This window comes from Monosiga brevicollis, genomic scaffold, assembly GCF_000002865.3.
Source record: "Monosiga brevicollis MX1 MONBRscaffold_45 genomic scaffold, whole genome shotgun sequence".
In the NCBI taxonomy this organism is placed as follows: Eukaryota; class Choanoflagellata; order Craspedida; family Salpingoecidae; genus Monosiga; species Monosiga brevicollis.
The window spans coordinates 68,535-89,315 of NW_001865082.1; the positions used below are offsets into that span (position 1 = coordinate 68,535).

Here is a 20,781-nt window from a genome sequence, read left to right on the forward strand (position 1 = left end):
CATAGCTGAAGCATCAAAACAGCATGCCAACCCCAGCCCAGAGCCTGGTTGCCCTGGTGGCCGCCGTCTTCCTGGCCCCCACCCTCCGAGTCACCGCGTTACAAGGAACCTGCCGCTTCCCGCTAACCCTCGAATGCGATGACGTCCTCAGCGTTGATGTCTGCGTAATAGCGGCATCCACCGCTGACTGCTATCTTGGGCCCAACACCACGGTCCACCAAGCCCTTTGTGACCTCGCCTGCGAAGTCTCGACGCTCACCCTCCACAACCTACGCAATTTTTCCATGGATGGAGAGGAAGAACTCAACACCGACTGGGGGCGCATCGGTCGAACGCTCGACGTCTTTGTCGTCTCTGCCTTTGAGGCCAATGTTTACAACTACAATTTTGATTCCCTGCTGGGGCTGGATAACCCAATCACCGACTTGACCTTCAACAGCCTCGGCTCTCGCCGCTTCGATCCCGTCGAAGTCTTCGAGTTTGGCCAACCCCGTCACAGCAGCGTTCAGTCGCTGCATCTGCGCAACCTCTTCCTGAATGAGTTTATCATGGATGTCGCCGCCACCTTCTTCGGAAAGCTCCAGTTTCTGTGGCTTGAAGACCCCGTCACAAATCTTTCCATGTCCGATCAACACGTTTACCTGGGACCTGTTAAACATGTGCGCCTCGATGCTCGCAACTACGCTCCTACCAATTACCCACGCCTTGCCCGCATACAGACCCTCCGCTCCCTTGACATGCACGGCTACAATATCTCCACCATCGCCTGCGACTTTCTACCTGCCACCCTCAACCTCAACGTTCTTAACATCAGCGGCAACAACATCACCCACTTTGGCCTTGACCTGCTTCATCTTTCTCTCAACATGTTCAACATCTACCGGGGCCTCACCGTGCCCCTCCCCAACGGCGAGACCTACACTGCTGCCATTGACATGAGCGATAACCCCTCCACTTGCCTGCTGCATCCTGTCTCCAATCCCCAAAGCTCGTCCGGCCCTCTCTTCATCAACTGCTCTTGCTCAGACCCCCCGCTCCGTGAGGCACCCTATTGCCCGCCCCCTGTTTTCCTGCCCTGCAATGATTCTGATCCCTCTGCTGGCTCGGTCCAACAGCACCAAGTGTGTGATGGCTCACTGGATTGCCCCAATGGCCGCGATGAAGCCCGCTGCGCTATCACCGCCGCCAACTTTCACCTCCAACCCAGCATGGACTGCAGCGGCCTATTCACGCTTTCCGCTCTCACGGCACACAACATCTGCGGCCGTTCCTGTTACCAAAACATGACCCTGCATCTCCGGGGTGGCGTTCTTACCTGGTCCCACAATCCGAGCAATTGCACCGACCCCAATAGTCAGTTTCGCCGCACAGTGCTAGCCCATTGTCGCAGCTACTATGTGCTCAGATTACCTCCCGCCGTCACCCCTGGTCTCACCGCTGGCCTGTGATAGACCCGGGTCCCTTTTTGTGCCCCCCTCTGCAAGCTGTCATTCAGAATTGGACCTCCTTCGAAGGTCGCGTAGGCGAAGCCTCCCTTCAGTAAGACTGGTTGGAATTGCATGGTGTGCGAAGCGAGATCAGCCTGTCGATCTTCCTCAGGGATCCTAATCCCCACGGTTAATGACTGACACCTGCCCCCTTCCCTTCTTCTTGCTGTTTTTTTTTTTTTTTTTTTTTTTTTTTTTTTTTTTTTTTTAGCGTTCGAGTGGATGAAGAGAATGCTGCTCTGGCTATGGAGCTCATTTACCATATTCGCTTCAACGACAACGAAACCTCGCTCAGCCAGGAAGGCTTTTTTTGCTTTTTGGGATTTTTTGCAGAAAACAGGAGCACAAATCGACCCTTTCCTTATGGGCCCCACTTGCCAAGCGTCTTCTACAGCCGGGACCTAGTATGCCCTGTGATGCCCTGGCTTGCAACACGCAATGTTGCCACTACCCAGGCACCCGGCCTCGTCACGGAACCCGCATCAACGACGCCGCCACGCCTTAGCTCAAGCGCCAGCCACGGACCCAACACGATTGTCATTGCCATCGTGGCGGCCATTGCCCTGGTTGCCTTGGTGCTTATCCTCTTGATCCACGCCCATCTTCGCCGCAAACCACGTCGTCATATCAGCATAACCCACCTACAATCAGCGCGTGAGGAAGGCATGGCGCGCTTCGAGCATGATTTTGCCAGGGCCTTTGACGACCGCCTGGCTCTAGCCGAAGCCTTTGAGGATGAGGCATCTGTGCAGTCACCTGCACAGCTAAAGCAGCGCGTACAAATAGGAACCGGGCGGTTTGGGCCCTGCTTCATGGCACAAGCCTCGCTTAAGACCGAGCGACAAGCGCCCGTCATGGCCTTGTCCCTGGACCCAGGTGCATCACCTGCCCTTGCCGTGGAGTATTTTGCCATGTGCCGTTTGCACCATCTCGTTGCCCGCCGGCATCCCAGCGTGCTGCAATTTTATGGACTGGCTGCCAACGCTCGCGAATGCTTTTGCGTCCTCGAGTATGCCGAAGGAGGCCCCCTACGCGACTACTTGCGCAGCCCTGCATGGACCATGCAGCCTGCTGACATCCAGCAACAGCGGGCCTTGATTATGCTCACACAAGTGGCGGCTGCCATGGCACACCTCGAGTCCATGTCCATCGTCCACCGCTGCCTCTCAACTGATACAGTATATATCAAGCGCAGCTACCTCGAAGTGCGTGTTGCGGGCTTTTCCATGGCTCGTGACGTGTACGAATCCCAGAGTTACGTCAGCATGGCAAGCAAGACTGTGGGTGTAGAACCCAAACTCCGTACTCACAATGCTTGGATGGCGCAGCCCACCGAGCCCATGACCGAATCATACGATGTGCGCTTCCTGTCGCCACAAGCTCTCATCGATGGCGAGTACACCATCAAAGGCGACGTGTACGCGTTTGGGTGCTTGGCCTATGAAGTTATCACTGGCAAGCAGCTCTTTCGCAATCTTAACAAGAGCGCTTTTGTGGCAAAACTACGCTCCCAGCCATACCTTGACACCACGGGCGTCGAGCCTGGCGTGCTTGCGGATCTCATCCGCAACTGCACGCGCACTCAGGAAAAGCTGCGCCCCCGCTTTGTCAGCATCTTTGGTCTGTGCTGGCAGAAACAACACAACCCGTTGCTCTCTCTTTCCATGGACGCCCGGTCCAGTCTCCAACATGCTGACAACGCGGTGGGCGAGGTCAAGGACCTCATTTCACGCTTCACCCTGCAACACACCATTGCCTCATCACCTGGCTGGCGCTTTGGACTCGGCCAGGCCTGGATTGTGGGCAACTCACGTCAGGCTCGACCGGCCCTATTGGCCGCCTACGCGAGTGGATGGACAGATGTGCAAGCGCTTGTTGCCTTTCTCGCCACAACTAGCCATCGCACCCTGGCCTGTCCAGCTGCTGCTGGCCCAGTTGAGCAGGAGTTTGTTCTGCTCTTCCCACCTGCCAAGGCACTTCACCATTGCACAGACCTGCTGGCTTCGCAGTCCTTGGCCCTCGAGGTGTGTGCGCTAGCTGTGAGCGCACTTGCCTGCTTAGCACGTGGCTGCTTCGGCTGCAACTCTTTGCCTTTGGCTTGCCTGATCGTACAAGCGCAGGATGCGACCAACGCGTCCAGCGCCTCTGCCACACCCAGCGTCTTTATTCAAGGCTTTCCAGTGCACCGCCACGCGACACGTGCGGCTGTTACCAACCTCAATACAGCGCTGCAACTCACCTGCGACCTGGAAGCTGCTGCGCCGACGCCAGCGTCTCGTGAAGCCTTACTGAAAATTAGGTCCTTGGTTCAGGAGGCCGTGACTACCTCAGCCAACAGTGCTGATGACGGTACTGCGTTTGATCGACTCATGGAGCTCGAGGCAAGGTTGCTCCACGAATCTGGCCTTCTCACCAAGCCGGAATACCAGTGGTCGCAACTTCGCTTTGTCCAAGAGTTGGGACAGGGTGCATTTGGCGATGTCTCTCTCATGGAGCTGGAGTCACAGCAACCTCTCGAACAGGAGCGACGTGGTATGGTCCGCGGCAGCATCGGAGATGCCAAGCCTCGGCAGCTGGTTGCTGTCAAGACATTTCGCGATTGTGGCAACATGTTGCAGAGCTTCCAGCAAGAGGTCCGAGCCATTGAGCACCTGGCGCACCCCAACATTGTGCGTCTTCTGGGCGTTGTCAGGGAGGCTCACAATCCAGCCATTCTCCTGGAGTACCTTCCCCTGGGCTCGTTGGATGGCTGGTTGATGAGTGAGGATGCCGCCGCTGCCTCTGGACGGGATCTTCTTTATATCGCCCACCAGGTATTCGCATCTGTGCTGAACAACTGATCGCGTCGCAAATGGCACCTCTTTTGCCCTTGCCTGAACCTGCTGCTGCCTCATTGCTATCGGTGCCCGATTGCCACTTCCTTCTTTCTTCTCGCCGCACGATGTTTGACTGTTAGGTGGCAGCTGGTATGGATGAACTGTCGCGTTTGCATATCCTACACCGAGACCTTGCAGCACGGTAAGTGAGCTTGGCGGCGGCCGTGAATTATGGCCATGACTGACTTGATCCGTGGGATCTGTACTCTCCGCGACCCATCCTGCGTAGCAATATTCTCTTGGGCGAAGGCCTTCAGGCCAAAGTGGCTGACTTTGGTCTCTCTCGCCGCGTCAAGCTCTACTACCGTATGTGATTGCTGCTCGCCACGCCTCAGACCATGTCTCATAGCACCTGTTGCCAACAGCCCTCTGCTAAACATTGAGACTCATGAGTCTGGGTTCAACCTTGAACAGGCATGAAGACAGCTCGTCCGCTCCCGTTGCGCTGGATGGCCCCGGAAATGATCGATGAGCTCAAGGCTACGGTGAAAACCGATGTCTACAGCTACGGCATCCTATTGTCGGAAATCTTTTCCTACGGCGAAGAACCCTTTGGCCACCTTGGGGACGAGGAGGTGCTGGCACTTTTGAGTTCGACATGCCGTGCCCTGCGCCAAGGCACCCGCTTCACGGGCAGCTTGCTTGATCCCCCATCGGGCATGGGCCAAGCGCTCAAGGCACTGTTCATGCGCTGTGCCGCCGTGGAAGCTCGATCGCGGCCCACTTTTCGAGAAATTTTCCTCGAAACCATGCCCCATCACTGGGCTACCCTGAGTCGCGGCGTTCGCGTTCGCAAGATCAGTTCCAATTCCGCATCGTCAGATGTGGCTCAATTTCAGCTTGATCGCCGCTTTCGGCGCTCCATTAGCAGCAGTGACTCGACAACATGTGATTCACCGGGGGGTCATCTGGCCTCTTCCACCCACACAGTGGCCATTGATCTATCTGATGACGCCTATGCTGAGACGCACATTTAACGCCCAAGTCTCATCTTTTCCCTTTTGAGTTTGATGTGATTTTTTTTTTTTTTTGTTTTGTTCCTGGCCCGGGCGTCTGCTTGTCTTTTCCGCCGATATGTGGGTGCTCTCCGGGCTCGTAAGCAATGATGACAGACTTTTTCGACAAGTCGAAGCCACAGTGTGTGAAGAATAATTGACTAAATAATCGGGACACTCCAAACTCACCCAGACAGCCTGCTTCGCAACTCCAACCAGTAGGAATCTTTATGAAACACACGAGTCACGAAGTCGGCGGTGCCAACATCATCTCCAGGTCAGTAACTTCTGGCAGTGCATCTTGAATTGCATGCAGCAGGGCCTGGGCTGCCGCTTGCTCTGCCTTGCGAATCGAGGGGCCAGATCCGTCGGCCTGCCACTTTCGTAGCGTGACCTCCCTCTTGCATGCAACTCGAGCCGTGGAAAAGAAGCTCGCTTCCTTATTGGATGCTTCGGCACGAGTCGTATAGACGCCCTCAGTGGAGGGCTGCACGGTCCTGCGCTGCAGTGCAGCCAAGGCCTCATTGGGTTCTGAGTCGATGTTCAGCTGTTTAAGCACAGAAATAGCAGCGGCTTGTTCTGCAGCCTTGATGCTTGTCCCCTGGCCATGCCCCATGAGTTGGATGGGGCCCCACCAGGAGCTGGGCAGATTGGCTTCGACTCTGACGTGCCACGTTCGAACGCTCTCGCTCTCGTCACAACCGCGTGGTGTGTAGATAGGGAGCTCATGTGGCTCGAATTTTTGAGCCAAAATCTGAAGCGCTTCCTTGAAGTTGGTTCGGGTGGGGGTATGTGAGATGGACCAGAGGTGGTGAGTCACAGCCAGAGCTGCCGGCCAGCCACCGTCAAGCAATATGGCGCCCAAGAGTGCTTCCACGGCATCGCCGAGTACGCGGGTCCGTTCGGAAAGGTCCACTCCTTCAATCACCTGAATATGTTGGTCGAGCTTGAGGCGTTTGGCCATGCCGTGGAGAGCCTGGGCATTGACCATTGCGCTTAATTTCTTCGTCAGTACGCCTTCACCTTCTTTTGGGAAGGCATGGTACAGGTGCTCGGCAGCGGCGAGGTTGAGAACACGGTCTCCGAGAAACTCAAGCCGCTCATTGCTGGGTTGTTCCGCGCTCGCCCGGCTACCGTGTGTGAGCGCCTGCACCAAATATTGAGATTCTTTGAACTGGTATCGAAGCGCAGACTGCAAGGATCGTAGCGTCATGTCTCTGCGCCCCGGGGAAGCACGCCAACGCCCTCCTCTTCGATTTTTTTTTTTTTTTTTTTTTCAACGTTCGACTCCAGCACCATTTGTCTGACAAACACAGTAGGTGGCTGGATGATGGAACCGTGAGTCGCCGTTGCCTTTGCTCGCCATCAGCGATGCTTGACTGTGTTGGGAACCACTGGAGATGCCTCGTCCCCCGTAAAGGCGACAATCGCACCATCAGCTTCTTCGATGAACCGACGCTTAGGACCGACACAACTGGTATGTAAATTCCGCCATGAGGCCCACGGAAAGCTGTTCCAAATTGCAACTCGTACACAATCTGCGTTTGAATTTCTAATCATATGCCAGCGCACGGGGCGCACGCTGTTGGTAGCAGGGATGACAAGAAGCGGCTGGCTTCGCAAGGGAGAGCGTGTACGTGGCGAGTGGGCGCGCAGGCTGTACGCGAGAGACCAACTAACCCCAACTTGCCAAAAAAAAAGCTCGATTGTTTTCTCCTACACCTCTGCGGGACTGTAATGTTTGTCTTGAAAGCGAGCAAAACTGGCCAAGCTTTCCGTCTTGAGAGCCTGCAAAGCAGGGCCCTCTAGCATATCTTGCGCTGCCAGCCAGCCCTCGTACAACTCCAGGTACCCAAACTCTTGCAAGAGCTGCATCATGCGATTTTATAGTCATGTGTGAGATGCGTTTCGGTCTTTTGGGTGCGCATGGCCGGCGAGATGGCGGGGCGTACCGGGCGAGTGCGCTCGAGGACGTAGGTGATGTTAGCTGCAGAGTAGCGCTTGTAGCCATTCCAAAGGACGTCGTAGTTGGCGTGGTTGTTTGTGGTTAGCGTCGCCACTCGACGGTCCTGAAGCACCTGCTTAATCCCCGCCATGTCACGGATCACCTCGTCCCCAGCTTCACGGGGGCCGTAGGGCAGAACATTGGCCAGGCGATGGAAAATTCGCGCACGCATATCAAACGAGCTCAGATCCTCGAAACGATACACAAATTTCGGAATGTTGGCCAATGGCAGCGTGTTCTGGACAACAGAAAATGCATGAGCTTGGGGCAAGCTGCGGTAGGTGAACGACCGGTGCACCATCAACACTAACATGCCAAGTGACGTGAAAGTTGATCCAGTGATCGATAAAGCGATCCAGGGGCCAATTGACGATCTGCGGGCTATGCCCCTCCTTGTCCAGCCAGCTGCCGTATCAGAGCGCGCAATGAGACCGGCAAAAGTGTATTGAATCGCATTGCAAAACTATGTTGGCCCCAAGGAGTGCCTTTCCAGATTTGAAAAATAGGGAAGAGGGCAAAGAAGCAACGAGGAAAACTAGAATACACTCACACACGCCTTTGCTAGTGACAAAAGTCTTACCGCAGCCAGGCGTCGTGGTTGTCGAGCGGGTTGCGAGTGGGCAGGATGTGAAAATTACCAATGCCCACATCACTGAAATTGGTGAGTTCGCGTTGATGCCCCTTTCGCACATAGATGAAGGGACTGTGGGTCTTTGCAATAACAAAGTCATCTGGGGGCTTGAGCAGAGTGCAGTCGTTAATATGCCCACATGCATTGCCATAAAGTTGCGTCTCCGGGCCTCGAAAGCTGTTGACGTTCTACTCCGAATGAATGAGCAAGCGTGAGCAACCATGCATTTGGTCCCGACACAAAAGCCCTGATGCATTGGACGAACCACCAGTTTAGTGGCCGTGTCGTCTTGATAGGCTTTGTATGTTTCATGAAAGACTGCGGGGTGCCACGCCACCACCCAAGCACCGGTGAGTACGGCCATGATGGACTTTGCTGGCTCTTCAGCGTTGGCTCGGGTCCCTGGCTACCCAACAACACTCTTCTTGCAGTCCCTCGTACCTGAATGAGAGGCGCGTCTGGTGATGAGCTCGACCATGTCCCTAGAACGCGTATCGATCATTATCAGCAATCGTTCATGGTCAGAGGGCGCTGCTCCAAGCATTAACTCCCGATGAGAGATGGCAGATGGTTTGGCGGTTCCAAAAGTCGGAAAGCACATACCGGGACCATGTGTTGCCGCTGCGAGGAATCGAGGCCATGATGAAGCGTGGCAAGACAATGGGGACTTGTCGGCAAACACAGTTCTCACAGTCGGCTGGAACTCGATCACGAAGCCTGCTTTTTACGAACAGGATCTGATGACCGCAGGCCGGACTGGAGCGACCCGTATGCCGAACTCGACAGGCATTGTCGGGCGGGCACAAGCACATGCGTTGTCCATTCTGCAAGGAAGATGATAATTTGCCTTTGAACTTTGCAGAAAAGTCGATGGATGCGACGCGGCAAAACGTGAGTATTCTAGACATACCTCGAGCTCGAGCCATTCGCCGCCATTTTGAACGCAGGAAGCAAAGCCCTCGGCCTGTGTGCTACTGAGCCACACGCCCAGATACAAGGCGAAGAGCCAAGAGCGCACCATGGTAGCCGCTTTTCAGCTCAACCAGCTAATGGATCTCCTTCTCCGGCCAAGGCCGGCTGGGAACAACACCGGGAACCCAAGGTCCCTAGTATGCCAGACTATCACCACCAATGCCAGTACCATGCACCCACCCCGAGCCGCTGCCAAAATGTGCCGTCAACTAAAATGACCAAAGCGGAAGCTTTAAAAAAAAAATTTCTCTCTCTCTCTCTCTCTCGTGTGTGTGTGTGTGTGTGTGAAGTGAAAAAAAAATGCACGAGCGGTGGTGAATAATGAAAACATTGTTTCACACAGAAACAGCTGAAGCTGACGGCAGACCGATCATGTACCCCGGCCTCCATGAGCATCTATGCTGCGTGCATACTCCCCTGCATCACGGCATCTGAGATCTGAATGCATTTGAGCCAGCTGCATTTATCATGGCAAGGCTGCCCTTTTGCACGTGGCTGCCCACCGTTATATTTCACACACACACACTCACACACACACACACACACATATTTTGCTGTCAGACAGAAAATTGCTTTGAGTTGGCGCTTGGAAGTGTGCGCGCTGCTCCCTCCTCCTCCCTCTGCGCACGTGACGTTGCGGAAAGCGCGTTGATCATGGTATTACTTGAATGGAATGGTGTACACTGGCATGGAATGATCAATCAAGGGTTCGACCGAGAGGTCAAGGCCCAACGTCGTCGTAGGTCTGGAGAAAATAATAATTTACATTAGCAAGGGCGTAACTCTACTGAGCGTCGGCCGGCGAGTAGTTCTGGTTGCCAAATTGGGCCCAGCTAGCAGCAAATTGGCGATGCAACGCATTCAAGGGTTTTTCATTGTTTGGATCCAACTGCTTGGCCTTGAGCCACAGCTGGTACGGACGGAGGTAACCGAACCGTTTCAGGTGCTACCGGTGTCCAACGCCAAAATCGCCAATGTGAGCCACGACTGTTTATCCCCCATACACGCATGAACGACAGCCCTATTTTGGCCACTGCATGCGGACTCACATCATGACACATGTCAATGGCCATTTGTATATCAGCAACGGAGTGGCGCCGATAACCCAGCCACGGGTCTTCGGGTTGCGACGAGATTCCGTCTTCGTGCACGACACGGGCGTCATAAATCACAGACATGACCCCGAGCATATCGCGCAGGACCTGATCGGCACCCGTGCGCGCGTCGGTGTATGGGATTTCATTGGCGATGCGATGAAAAATACGTCCTCGCACGTCTTTGTCATCCATATCTTCGTAGCGAAAAATGAACTTGGGCTGATCACGCATCAGCTCCGTATCCTAACAAGGACGACATTCTATTGAACAGATTTTTGTGGCTCACAAAGTGGCGCACAAAACAGTCGACTTACCTGCCAAGCCACGTGAAAGTTGCGCCAGTGTTCGAGAAACTTGGCCAGGCTCCACTTGCTTGCATCCGCGCCACGCGAGTGTTTGCGCAGCCAACTGAGGCCCACAAACACAGTCGTTGGTAGACCGAAGATTTGCTACACGCCAATGTTCAAGGACGAGATTGCGGTACTGACCCAACCCAGTCAACGTAGTTGTCCAAAGGATTACGAACGGGCAAGATGGAGAAGACGCCAACGCCCACATCGCTGATGTTCTGGAGATGGCCTTGCATGCCGTGACCAGGGTAGAGAAAAGGACTCTGTGTCATTGCGACTACCAAGTCGCTTGGTGGCTTCAGCATCTGACACTCATTGACGTGACCACACGCATGACCATACAGCTGGGTTTTTTCATCCAACTGCGACTCCAAATGCTATTCCAGTCAACAGTCGTGATAGTAGCCCAGCAGACAGCAAGTCTGAGTTTAGGAGCATCAAGACAAGCGCAGTGGGAGTAACGGAGAAAAGGGTGCAAAAGCAAGCTGCTTTGGCAGACATGGCCGGAAGGCTACCTCGGTCGAGAAGGCAGCTCGATTGGTGAAGGCTTGATACTTCTCGGCGCTCACTGTGCAAAGCGCACCAAGGATTGAGGAAGATGTTAGCAAAACCAACCAAAATGGTGCCCCGCCCATCGATACGTAGCAGAGAGAGAGTTGAAAGGGAGCATGCTGGCGCTCTCCGGTTTGAACTGTGTGGACTGCCCCGCATTGTCCCACCTGTATAAGTGGGGCGCCGCGTCAAAAGCTCCAGGATGTCCCTGCCCGCGAGGACCGCGAGGACCGCGAGTGCCAAAGCAGTATGTGCGGATAGCAAGAGATGAGGCAGGGAGACGCTCAGACGCTCACGCACACGAAGTTCGCAAGCAAATTGTACCGAATCCAGTTGACACCACTGCGCGGCATGACGGCAAGGATGACCCGTGGGATGACAACGATGTCGCTGGCTTTGCAGCGGCAGTTACTACAACCTTCGGGTACACGGTCCCGAAGGTGCCCTTGAACACTCAGCAGGCCATGAGCACAGGGGGCCGACTCCCAGTCATCATGCTCCAATTGGCAGGAGTAACCCGCTGCGCACAAGCAATGAGGCGCGCCCTATGCACAGCACAGCCAGCATTGTCAGGCTGGGAGCGTTCAGTTTGGACTCGAGCGTGCGCGCGCGAAGGAGTCCAAGAAAAAAAAAAGGGAGCCCCCATCCCTCACCTTGTGTTTCCCCCAGAAACCCAAGCTGTTGGAACACCAATCATCAGCCTGGCTCGTCGGAACCAGCGCCAACACCAGACCAAACATCACGAGTCCCGTCGTCGCGACGCGCATTCGCGTTGGCCGCCTCATTTTTTTATATTTTTTTTTTTTTAATTTTTTTTGATTCATCAAAAATGTGTGTGTGTGTGTGTGTGTGTGTGTGTGTGTGTGTGTGTGCGTGTATGTGTGTGTGTGTGTGTGTGTGAAGCAAATTTGTGGATCGTTTCTGTGTGGTTGTTGTTCACACATATACATCAAGAGCTTTCAGAGTGGGAGTGAATGGTCGGGGACGACGTGGATGTTACGCGTAAGGCCGTGAGGGGCAACATGTGCACTTGAAAGGCTAGCTTCGAGTTGCGGTAAAGAAAACAAGAGGAGAAGAATTGAAAGCACGGATACACGAACAGGCTAGGCCTTTCAGTTGGTCGGTTTCTGGCTATAGTGGGCGTCAGGGAAGCGTTGAAAATCCACATAAAGCTTTTCTTGTTCAGCTTGCATGTCCAACATGTTGAGCCAGCCTTGATACAAGTCCAGGTAGCCAAACCGGTCCAGATACTAAGGAGGGCAATGCAGTTTCAACGGTTCCAAAAGGCGTGAGACCCTCAAACATGGGTGGTCAGACCACCCAGCGTGTGCTGAAGCACACAACAAACCTCGCGACACGAATCAATGACATAGGTAATGTTCTCGCGCGAGTATCGTAGATGACCCGTCCAGAGCACGTCATCAGCGGCACGGTTATTCTTCTCGCGGGGTGCCACACGAGGATCGCTCAATGCGGCCTCAACGGCGGCCATGCTCTTGGCCATTTCGTCTCCCGCTTTGCGGTTGCCGTACGGAAGCACGTTGACAAGTCCGTGGAAAAGGCGCACGCGCTTGTCATCTGAAGCCAGATCCTCGAAGCGAAAAATATACCGTGGTTGCGCAGAGTAGGGCAAGGTGTCCTACAAGACAGAGTTGGCCACGACCCAGCGCACGCGCACAGGCGCTCGGCATTGATAAGACGCTGGCATGCGCAAACTTTTTGGCTTCATTCAGTGTTCGGCAAGCCGTCACGAAGCTGACCTGCCAGAGCCGATGGAACCCCAACCAATGCTCGACAAAGCGGTCAAGTGGCCACTCGGCCAGCTGTTCATTGCGCCCTTTCCCCACCAACCACCTATCACCGCAGAAAGCAATCAAAAGGTGGGTGAGAGAACGCAAGAAAGAAACAACAAACGTTGTCGATATGTGAGAACCAATGGGCACAAGCAGAGCAATCGATCAAGGAAGCTGATGGCCTGGAAACCATATTCACGGACCTGTGCCAAGCATCCCAGTTATCGAGCGGATTGCGCACAGGCAGAATGTTAAAGACACCGACGCCAGCATCGCTCAAATTGGTGCCATGGGTGCCCGCTGCACCCCCATGCGTCAGAATGAAGGGGCTGTGTGTTTTGGCCACAATAAAGTCAGACCCAGGCTTGATGTGCGAGCAATCATGCACATGGCCGCACTCGTGGCGATAGAGGTCCGAAGCCTCGCTCCAGGTTGCCGAATACGTCTAGGCAGGAGAGCTCGTCAAGGAGCGCCAAATTCATCGCTGCGGACGAGTGCGCACCCTAACCTACCTCGCGTTCGGAGTTTGGTCCGTCCTCAAAGGCGCGAAATGTCTCTGGGAAAACTATGTTTAAAAAAGCCATGAAAATGCGACCCATGAAGATGGCTTCGAGCTTCATGGCACAGATCAAAGGCGCCAAGAACTACACACCTGTCTCAGTGGCACGCTTGGTCACGAGCTCAATCATATCGCTAAGCACAAGAGATGTACGCACGCACAGATGATGAACGCTTCGTCCCATACAGCTCGATAGGGGAAACGGCCGACAACGCGGAAGGCTTGATGGCCAAGCTTTACACACCGAGACCAGCTGTTGCCACTCCTAGGAATGGAGGCCATGACGATGCGCGGAATGGAAGGCTCGCCCTGAATGCACACGCAATTTTGGCAATGCGCAGGCAAGCGATCCCGGAGCGTGTCTTCGATGCGCACCACGCCGTGCGCGCAGGGTGGCGAGATGACATCTGAGTGCTTCATCAGGCAACGGTGATGTACATCGCATACGCACACCGAATGGTCCTATCATAGGTACAATACGACATCAGGATGATGTGCCGCGCCGCGCCGCGCGGCATCTCCTGCACTGGCCCACCCGGGCGTAGGGAGGAGCATGCAGGTTGTCTGCGCGGGGAGCGTGAGACGAAATGGCAATCAAGCGGCTCAACACACCGCCATCGGTACCCAGGTGCCGCCCCGCATCGTGCAGTCCTGCTTGAGGGCATCGGAAGAAGTGTCTAGCGGTAAGGCCACGGCACCAAGCAAACCAAATGCCATGGCAAGAATGGGTGCCTTGATCATCTTGGAAGGTGCGACCGCGAAGGCCCCTGGCCAGCCAGCACGGTGACTCCGCCCACTCGCCTATTGCCGCCTGTGCACAACAAACACACAAGAAAGACGCGCGTACAGGCAAGGCCTTGTTTCCCCCATTTGCCCAACCAAGCAGACGCTGCTGCCACTCTTGCACTCCCGTGCCTTGCAGAGCTGGAAATTCGCGCAACGCTCAGGCGGACATCGACTTCCCTGCCTTTCCCATAACATGCATACATGCACGCATATCGGAAATACTGTCACTGTATTCGTGTCCTGATAAAAATTTGCTCAATTTTTTTTTTTTTTTTTCTCTCTCTCTCTCTCTCTCTCTCGCTCGCACACCGTCACTCCGGTGGTAAGGGCAGCGCAGGTACGTGTCGGGCAGTGTATGGAGAGTTCAGAATGGGCCGTTGACGTGGGGTATTGGTGGTATCAATGGAGGTTGGCTCATGACCCCCACCCTCTTTCTTTTTTTTTTTTTTGGCTCATAGGAGAGCCGTCCGCAACTCAGTTGACAATCGTGCTGCGAGCAGCAGGGACCAAGGCACCAACGACACTCCCCGTCGTCGTTGTGGGACGTTCTGGGCGGAGCTGAATGACAGCTGGCCATGTCGGCACGAGACCTTTACGCGCGTCGAGATGCGGGTGGTAGCAAGCGCCGGGTGTTTGCTCGGGACCGCGAGGGTGGTCCGCTGGCCAAGCGCATAACCGCAGCTGGAGGTACTGGTGGGGCGAGTGGTGCTGGCGCTGGCAGCAAAGCGCCAGGGGCTGGCTTGAGCGATGCCGAGAGCAAGCTACGTGCACAACTCCTTGCCAAAATGAGTGACCCAGCACCCAAGCGGCCACGATCCCGACCGAAAAAGGCTGCGGCCTCAGCTACCAAACCCAAACCGACCGCTGCCCCGACCGCAAGGCCTCCCGTCAAATCCAAACCTGCTGTGCCCGACACACCGCCGCACGACCCCAGCTCTGAGGTAACGCACCGACACCCAATTATATTCCAGTCTTCTAGCAATGATATTGCTCTTTTGTTCGGTTTATGGCCTTGACGACGTTGGTGCTGCGCCCGGGCGGCCTAGACGACCCCGCTGGCTCCGGCTGATACGCCTCCAGGGTCCCCGCCAACATTCACCCGTGAAATGGACAAAGGTGAGACGCCCTCACCACCTGGATGCCTGAAGCCCATTTGACTTAAAAGGGGAGCTACTGCCATGCACTCACACCTGGTCTACCTCGGCATGCGGCTTGGTTACAGAACTGGAGCGCCGTACACCAGACCCTCGCGATGAACCCTTGGCGGTGCCTTCGCCACCTGGTACCCCCCCAGCCGAGTCTTCTTACCCAGTGGCCCAACGGCCCCCCTCGCCTCCACGCGTACAGATTGTCGAGGAACCCTATTATCCTGCCGAACGGGGTTGCCGGTGAGCGTTGATGCCCCCGTGGTCCACCATGCACCACGGTCTGCCGATGGTCCAATGCTCATGATGCTCTATGCACCGGTGGCAGACACATCAACAAAGTGTACGAACATCTCAACCGCATTGATGAGGGCACATACGGCGTCGTCTTTCGCGTGCGCGACAGGTCATCTGGGTACGATCAGCACCGGCTGCTTCTCAGTGTCAAAGCCCTGTGCCAGGGTGCATCATTACCCTGACTCATGCCGTGTTCTGCAACTCTTGACTTTAGTCACATTCGCGCAGTCAAGCGCCTGAAAATGGAAAAGGAGAAGTCAGGCTTCCCGGTGACTTCACTGCGCGAAATCAACACCATGCTCAAGGTCGGCCAGCCCCCACGTGTGCGGGTCGCCTTTGGCAGTGTAATGTCTCTTAATCTCATCAACGCACATGCCGCAGGTGCGACATGAGAATATTGTTCGGGTCGAGGAGATTGTGGTGGGCGACACGATGGACGACATCTTCATTGTCATGGAATTTGTCGAGCATGATGTCAAGGTACACGAGCGCCGAGCATGTTGTTTGGCTTTTGGTGTGCTGTGCGCTGATGTTTGGGTGGCTCACACGTTCCCTCGCGCGTGGACCGTGCCAGGCGCTTTTGGAGAGCATTCAAAAGCCCCTTCTTCAAGCCGAAGTGAAAACATTGATGCTGCAGCTGCTGAGTGGCGTGGCTCATCTCCATGACAACTGGATCCTTCATCGCGATCTCAAAACCTCCAACCTCCTGCTGAGTCATCGCGTGCGTGATTGTATTTAGACAGCCCTGCGTGGCTGGCCTTGCTCGACGTGGTGCACGACAATTGCCTTGAGTGTTGCTGCTGCTGTCTATGCTGGAACGTGCTGATGTCGGTGTGGACGGTTATTACAGGGCATTCTGAAGATTGCCGACTTTGGCCTCGCCCGAGAATATGGCGACCCTCTCAAGGAGTACACCACCCTCGTGGTGACTCTCTGGTATGCCGTTGGTGGGAAATGGCTGTGGCATCGTTTTTATCAAGTTTTTAGGCTTTTGTGCTGTTTGCCAACTTAGCTCTGTCCCGCCACTGCCCGGCGCTCGCAGGTATCGCGCCCCAGAACTCTTGCTGGGTGCCAAATCCTACAGTACGGCCATCGACATGTGGTCGGTGGGCTGTATTTTTTCCGAGCTCTTGACGCGCAAGCCTTTGTTTGACGGGAATGGCGAGATTGATACCATGAACAAGTGTGTCGCTTCGTTGGTGCTCGTGTACCCTCTTTGGCCCTCCCTCTTGTGGCGGCTAGGCGCTTTCCTTTGCAACCGTCGTCGGCTCATCGCTGGCTCTGCGCGGGCCCACTGTCGCTTGTCAGAATGTTCAAAATGCTGGGCGTACCCGACGAGACGCGCTGGCCTGGCTTGAACGATCTGCCTGTGCCGCGCAGCATGTCGTTACGAGGTCCGTCGGAGAATCGGTTGCCTCGCAGCTATGGCAACATCCTTCCATCCTCCGGCGTCAACCTTTTGTCGGATCTCCTCTGCTACGACCCCGCGCAGGTGTGTTGATGGCAGGGCTTGCGCAGTCGTTGCTGTTAAACTTGTCCGTCTAACTGGCTCGTGCATCTTTGGACTGCCCCCTGCCCGTCAGCGCTTGTCCGCGAGCGAGGCGTTGCGGCACCGGTGGTTTGCCGATGAGCCAGCGCCCACTCCACCCGAACTTTTTCCGACCTGGCCGAGCCGGGCTGAGGGCCACAAGACGCGCAAGTATGCCAGCCCATCTGCACCGGCAGGGCATCAAGAACTCGCCCGCCTCCTTGAGGAGGGTGGTGGGCAAGAGTTTACCCTCAAGTTTTAGATTTTTGACGTTTACATCCCACCCTGCCCAGAATTTACGTGAACCCAAAGGCACTGAACCCTTCAACTTCCACTCTCTGCTGCTTTCGCCTGTAGCCTCCACCAGCAACCGTGTGCAGGGCACGTGTTCAGTCGTTGTTGCCGACTTGCATAGACCGCGAACCAGCTCAGGCGACGAGGGCGTACAATAAACCTTCAATACATCTCCCCCGGGTAGCAAGGACCAGGTGACAGTCAGTTAGTCAGTCCACCACCTAGCTGTTATGTGTTCTTCGACGCACAAGTCTTGAGATGGTCAATGAGCCCGTATCTTCTCAACTCGAACGTAAAGGCTTTCACCGGTTCATCATCTTCGAGCCTGCACCTGAGCCTGTACCGTTATCTCACGTGTAGCAACGTGTACGTACCGTCCAGTTAGAGCAGCACACCGTTCCGGCAAAGACCGTTCCGCGTCCATGCCTGTTCGGGTGCGCACAAGAACAAGAGGCCATCCAATATACAAAATTTTTAATTACCCAGAAATTATCGTTAAATTCGGGTAAAATTAAAGTAAAATTCAACAGCACGAGCGTGTGTCGCGTAAAACAAATTGCCAACACCACACATTCCTCATTCTGCCGTGATGCATCTCTGCTTGAGCGGTCGCTTTAATCTTACATCTCTGAGTTTTGAACTAAATTGGCTCTCATCTCTGAATACCTTGAGAAAGAATGGCGTTAGGAGCAATGTTGAGCATTGTCGACACCGCATCTCTGAAGCACAGCCATTGTGGCATCATATCTCTGCAGCCAACCGTTGTTTCGCACCCAATCTCTCATTTTTTTTTTGAACAACAAGGTGCGCAAACCCCCTTCAGCTGCGTCACTCTGCGCTGCCGGCGGCTTGAACTTTTGCTCTGGATGTCAACAGACAAGCGAGCTGGGCGGGCGGGCTATTGCCCCCAAAAAAGGCTGGTTCGGACAGCAGGTGTAGCGGTGCGGGTTATCTGTACTCATGTTTTTCTGTGTTGTAGCCCTATCTAGAACAGCAGAAGCAATCGCGCTTCCGGGATCGCCAACGGCAGTGCAGCATTATGGCCACCACTCAGCCAGACCTGCGCAAGCGTCGCGGGTCGCAGCCGCAGCTACTGCCCAACAATGCTGGCATCTCATATCCCTCCGATGACGAGGCTACACCCACGGAGGACGTTGCAACCAACACCACAACCACATTTGCTGATAAAAACGCACTGTGCGGCTTGCTCGCACGTCCCCGTTCCCATCTTCAGCCCATGGCGATTATCCAATTCTTCCAGTCATCCAAACGCGCGTGACGTGACATGGTTCTTTCTTCCTCACCTTCCTCACTGGCTCGCGCTCTCTCATAGGTCCACTGAGAAATCGGGCGCCAATGTTGTGCTGCTCAAGGACCAGCCTAAGAAGAAAAAGTGCGTCGTTGTACCAATCCCCCTTCATCCCATCTGACCAATATCGGTCCAGAAGCCTCACTGCGCTCGTTGCAATCAGATGGCGTGACTGGTTCATTCGAGGCATGCTCTCCATCGTGATGATCTCCCTCTTTGCCGCCGTGGTGTGGCTCGGACCAATGGCGCTGAGCATCATGGTGCGTCACCTTTACACCCCCTCGGCCACGTCGACTGTCAACAAGACACGTTTGCAAACGTTGACATGCCCCACCACCACCCCAGGAGGGCGGAGAAACATTCTTCTGCCTCGGTGTACCCTTTGCTCAGAAAGTATCAAACCTCTTGTCGACTCATCGCGTTCTTGATACTGGTGGCAGATCTTTCTTCTGCAGCTCAAGTGCTTTCACGAGATCATCAGCATCGGCTACTACGGATGGGACTCGCAATTGCCTCTCTTTCGCTCTCTCAACTGGTACTTTCTGATGGCTGCCAATTATTTTTTCTACGGAGAGCACTTCAACTTTCTTCTGCAAGAATTCTTTGCTGGTGCCCAGGCACGTGCTTGCACGATCCCTCACTCTCACATGAGAGTACTTGCACATCCTTCGACGAGTTAAAGCTCATGTATCGTGTGTGGGGCCTCACGCTCAATCGCTCATCGTGTCTCCGCTTTGGTGATGGCCTGTAGTTCAAAGCTCAGAAAATCATCCAGTACCATCGCTTCATCAGTTTTTGGCTTTACGTGATTGGTACGCCCACCTTGGCCCCTTCAACCCGATCTTGGCACGGAGACGCTGTGCACCCGTCTTCTTTTGTGTTTGCTCACCATAAATTCTCCATTTCCACGTAACAGGATTTGTGTCATTTGTGCTATCGCTGCGCAAAGGTTTTTACAAATATCAGTTCAAGATGTTCGGCTGGACCCACCTATCGCTGCTGCTCGTCGTGGCCACCTCCCAGCTCATCGTGCGCTCCATATACGAGGGTCTCGTCTGGTACACACTTGCGAACCGGCTTTAAGAACTAGCATGTGCCCTTTGATACGCAAAAGTGCCTTCTTACCATATCCATGCTCTCATGCTTTTGCTTGTGCAGGTACCTGCTGCCGTCGTGCCTGGTCATTTGCAACGACTTCATGGCCTATATGTTTGGGTTTTTCTTCGGCAAGACGCAGCTCATCTCCATCTCGCCGAAAAAGACCTGGGAGGTATGTACACTAGGCCATGCGGCGTGAACGCCATCGTCCATCATGCATGCTGAATTGGACCTGAGATCCTCATACAATTATCCTTGCTCACGAATGCCATGACATTGCAGGGGTTTCTCGGCGCTTTCTTTTCAACCATGGTATTTGGCGTGCTCTTCGCCTCCACGCTGGCAGAATACCCATTCTTCTACTGCCCCGTTGATTCGCTCACTGCCTACGACATTGACGTAAGACGCGGCGAAGATCGCCGATCTATGCGCACCCCATGGGACTTCCAACTATGCGTACAACAAGTCAAACTTACGCGCATTTCGTGTGGGGTGTTGTAGAACGAGGATTGCGCACCACCTGCTGCCGTGCGCTTGACCAATTTTACTCTCCCAGCCCGACTTGGTGACCTTGCGCACATGGTACCAAACAACTGCCACCCCACGCACAACACCACCACGGTCTCTTAATTATCTAGACGTTGCCTGGCTGACGCATGCTCGTTTTAGGTTGGGGTGACCGAAACCACCTTTGCCCTCAAGCCCATTGTCTTTCACGCCTTGGTCTTGGCCATCTTTGCCTCCTTGATTGCACCCTTTGGCGGATTCTTTGCCTCGGGTCTGAAGCGCGCATTCAAGATCAAGGATTTTGATACCCTCATCCCTGGACACGGCGGCGTGACAGATCGTTTTGACTGCCAGTTTGTCATGGCCGTCTTCTTCTACGTCTACTACCACTCCTTCATCAAGGTCAGTGCGCGCAAGGACAAGCCCACACCCCACGCGTCGAGGGACATTGCGGATGCAACTTGCTGATTTTTTTTTGTCTGTGGTTGTCTAGATTTATG

General features: G+C 54.6%; 5 protein-coding genes across 5 annotated transcripts; 2 read left to right on the plus strand and 3 right to left on the minus strand.

The window, feature by feature from the left end:
* Positions 1 to 23: 23 nt before the first annotated feature.
* MONBRDRAFT_30176 (uncharacterized protein) lies at positions 24 to 5,340 on the plus strand (the record flags this gene model as incomplete). Its single annotated transcript, XM_001750618.1, has 7 exons — positions 24 to 1,353; positions 1,452 to 1,539; positions 1,699 to 1,891; positions 1,943 to 4,300; positions 4,444 to 4,505; positions 4,593 to 4,669; positions 4,778 to 5,340. 7 exons carry the CDS (start codon positions 24 to 26, stop codon positions 5,338 to 5,340), a joined length of 4,671 nt encoding a protein of 1,556 aa, XP_001750670.1.
* A 262-nt stretch (positions 5,341 to 5,602) lies between these two features.
* On the minus strand, positions 5,603 to 9,015 carry MONBRDRAFT_12755 (uncharacterized protein; the record flags this gene model as incomplete). Its single annotated transcript, XM_001750644.1, has 7 exons — positions 5,603 to 6,505; positions 7,311 to 7,601; positions 7,675 to 7,768; positions 7,944 to 8,094; positions 8,436 to 8,476; positions 8,598 to 8,818; positions 8,905 to 9,015. The coding sequence occupies 7 exons, from the start codon at positions 9,013 to 9,015 to the stop codon at positions 5,603 to 5,605; spliced, it is 1,812 nt and encodes a 603-aa protein (XP_001750696.1).
* Positions 9,016 to 9,750: 735 nt separating this feature from the next.
* On the minus strand, positions 9,751 to 11,048 carry MONBRDRAFT_30178 (uncharacterized protein; the record flags this gene model as incomplete). The annotated part of the gene is made up of 5 exons (XM_001750645.1): positions 9,751 to 9,912; positions 10,016 to 10,306; positions 10,378 to 10,471; positions 10,552 to 10,790; positions 10,929 to 11,048. 5 exons carry the CDS (start codon positions 11,046 to 11,048, stop codon positions 9,751 to 9,753), a joined length of 906 nt encoding a protein of 301 aa, XP_001750697.1.
* A 1,029-nt stretch (positions 11,049 to 12,077) lies between these two features.
* Positions 12,078 to 14,058, minus strand: MONBRDRAFT_30179 (uncharacterized protein; the record flags this gene model as incomplete). Its single annotated transcript, XM_001750646.1, has 8 exons — positions 12,078 to 12,215; positions 12,314 to 12,604; positions 12,726 to 12,819; positions 12,962 to 13,203; positions 13,271 to 13,323; positions 13,411 to 13,451; positions 13,562 to 13,779; positions 13,930 to 14,058. 8 exons carry the CDS (start codon positions 14,056 to 14,058, stop codon positions 12,078 to 12,080), a joined length of 1,206 nt encoding a protein of 401 aa, XP_001750698.1.
* Positions 14,059 to 14,678: 620 nt separating this feature from the next.
* Positions 14,679 to 20,749, plus strand: MONBRDRAFT_30180 (uncharacterized protein; the record flags this gene model as incomplete). The annotated part of the gene is made up of 19 exons (XM_001750619.1): positions 14,679 to 15,044; positions 15,150 to 15,219; positions 15,326 to 15,491; positions 15,577 to 15,663; positions 15,760 to 15,850; positions 15,927 to 16,025; positions 16,120 to 16,266; positions 16,396 to 16,481; positions 16,588 to 16,728; positions 16,854 to 17,037; positions 18,347 to 18,564; positions 18,701 to 18,760; positions 18,840 to 18,936; positions 19,117 to 19,329; positions 19,428 to 19,488; positions 19,593 to 19,734; positions 19,835 to 19,946; positions 20,057 to 20,173; positions 20,444 to 20,749. The coding sequence occupies 19 exons, from the start codon at positions 14,679 to 14,681 to the stop codon at positions 20,747 to 20,749; spliced, it is 2,763 nt and encodes a 920-aa protein (XP_001750671.1).
* Positions 20,750 to 20,781: the final 32 nt, after the last annotated feature.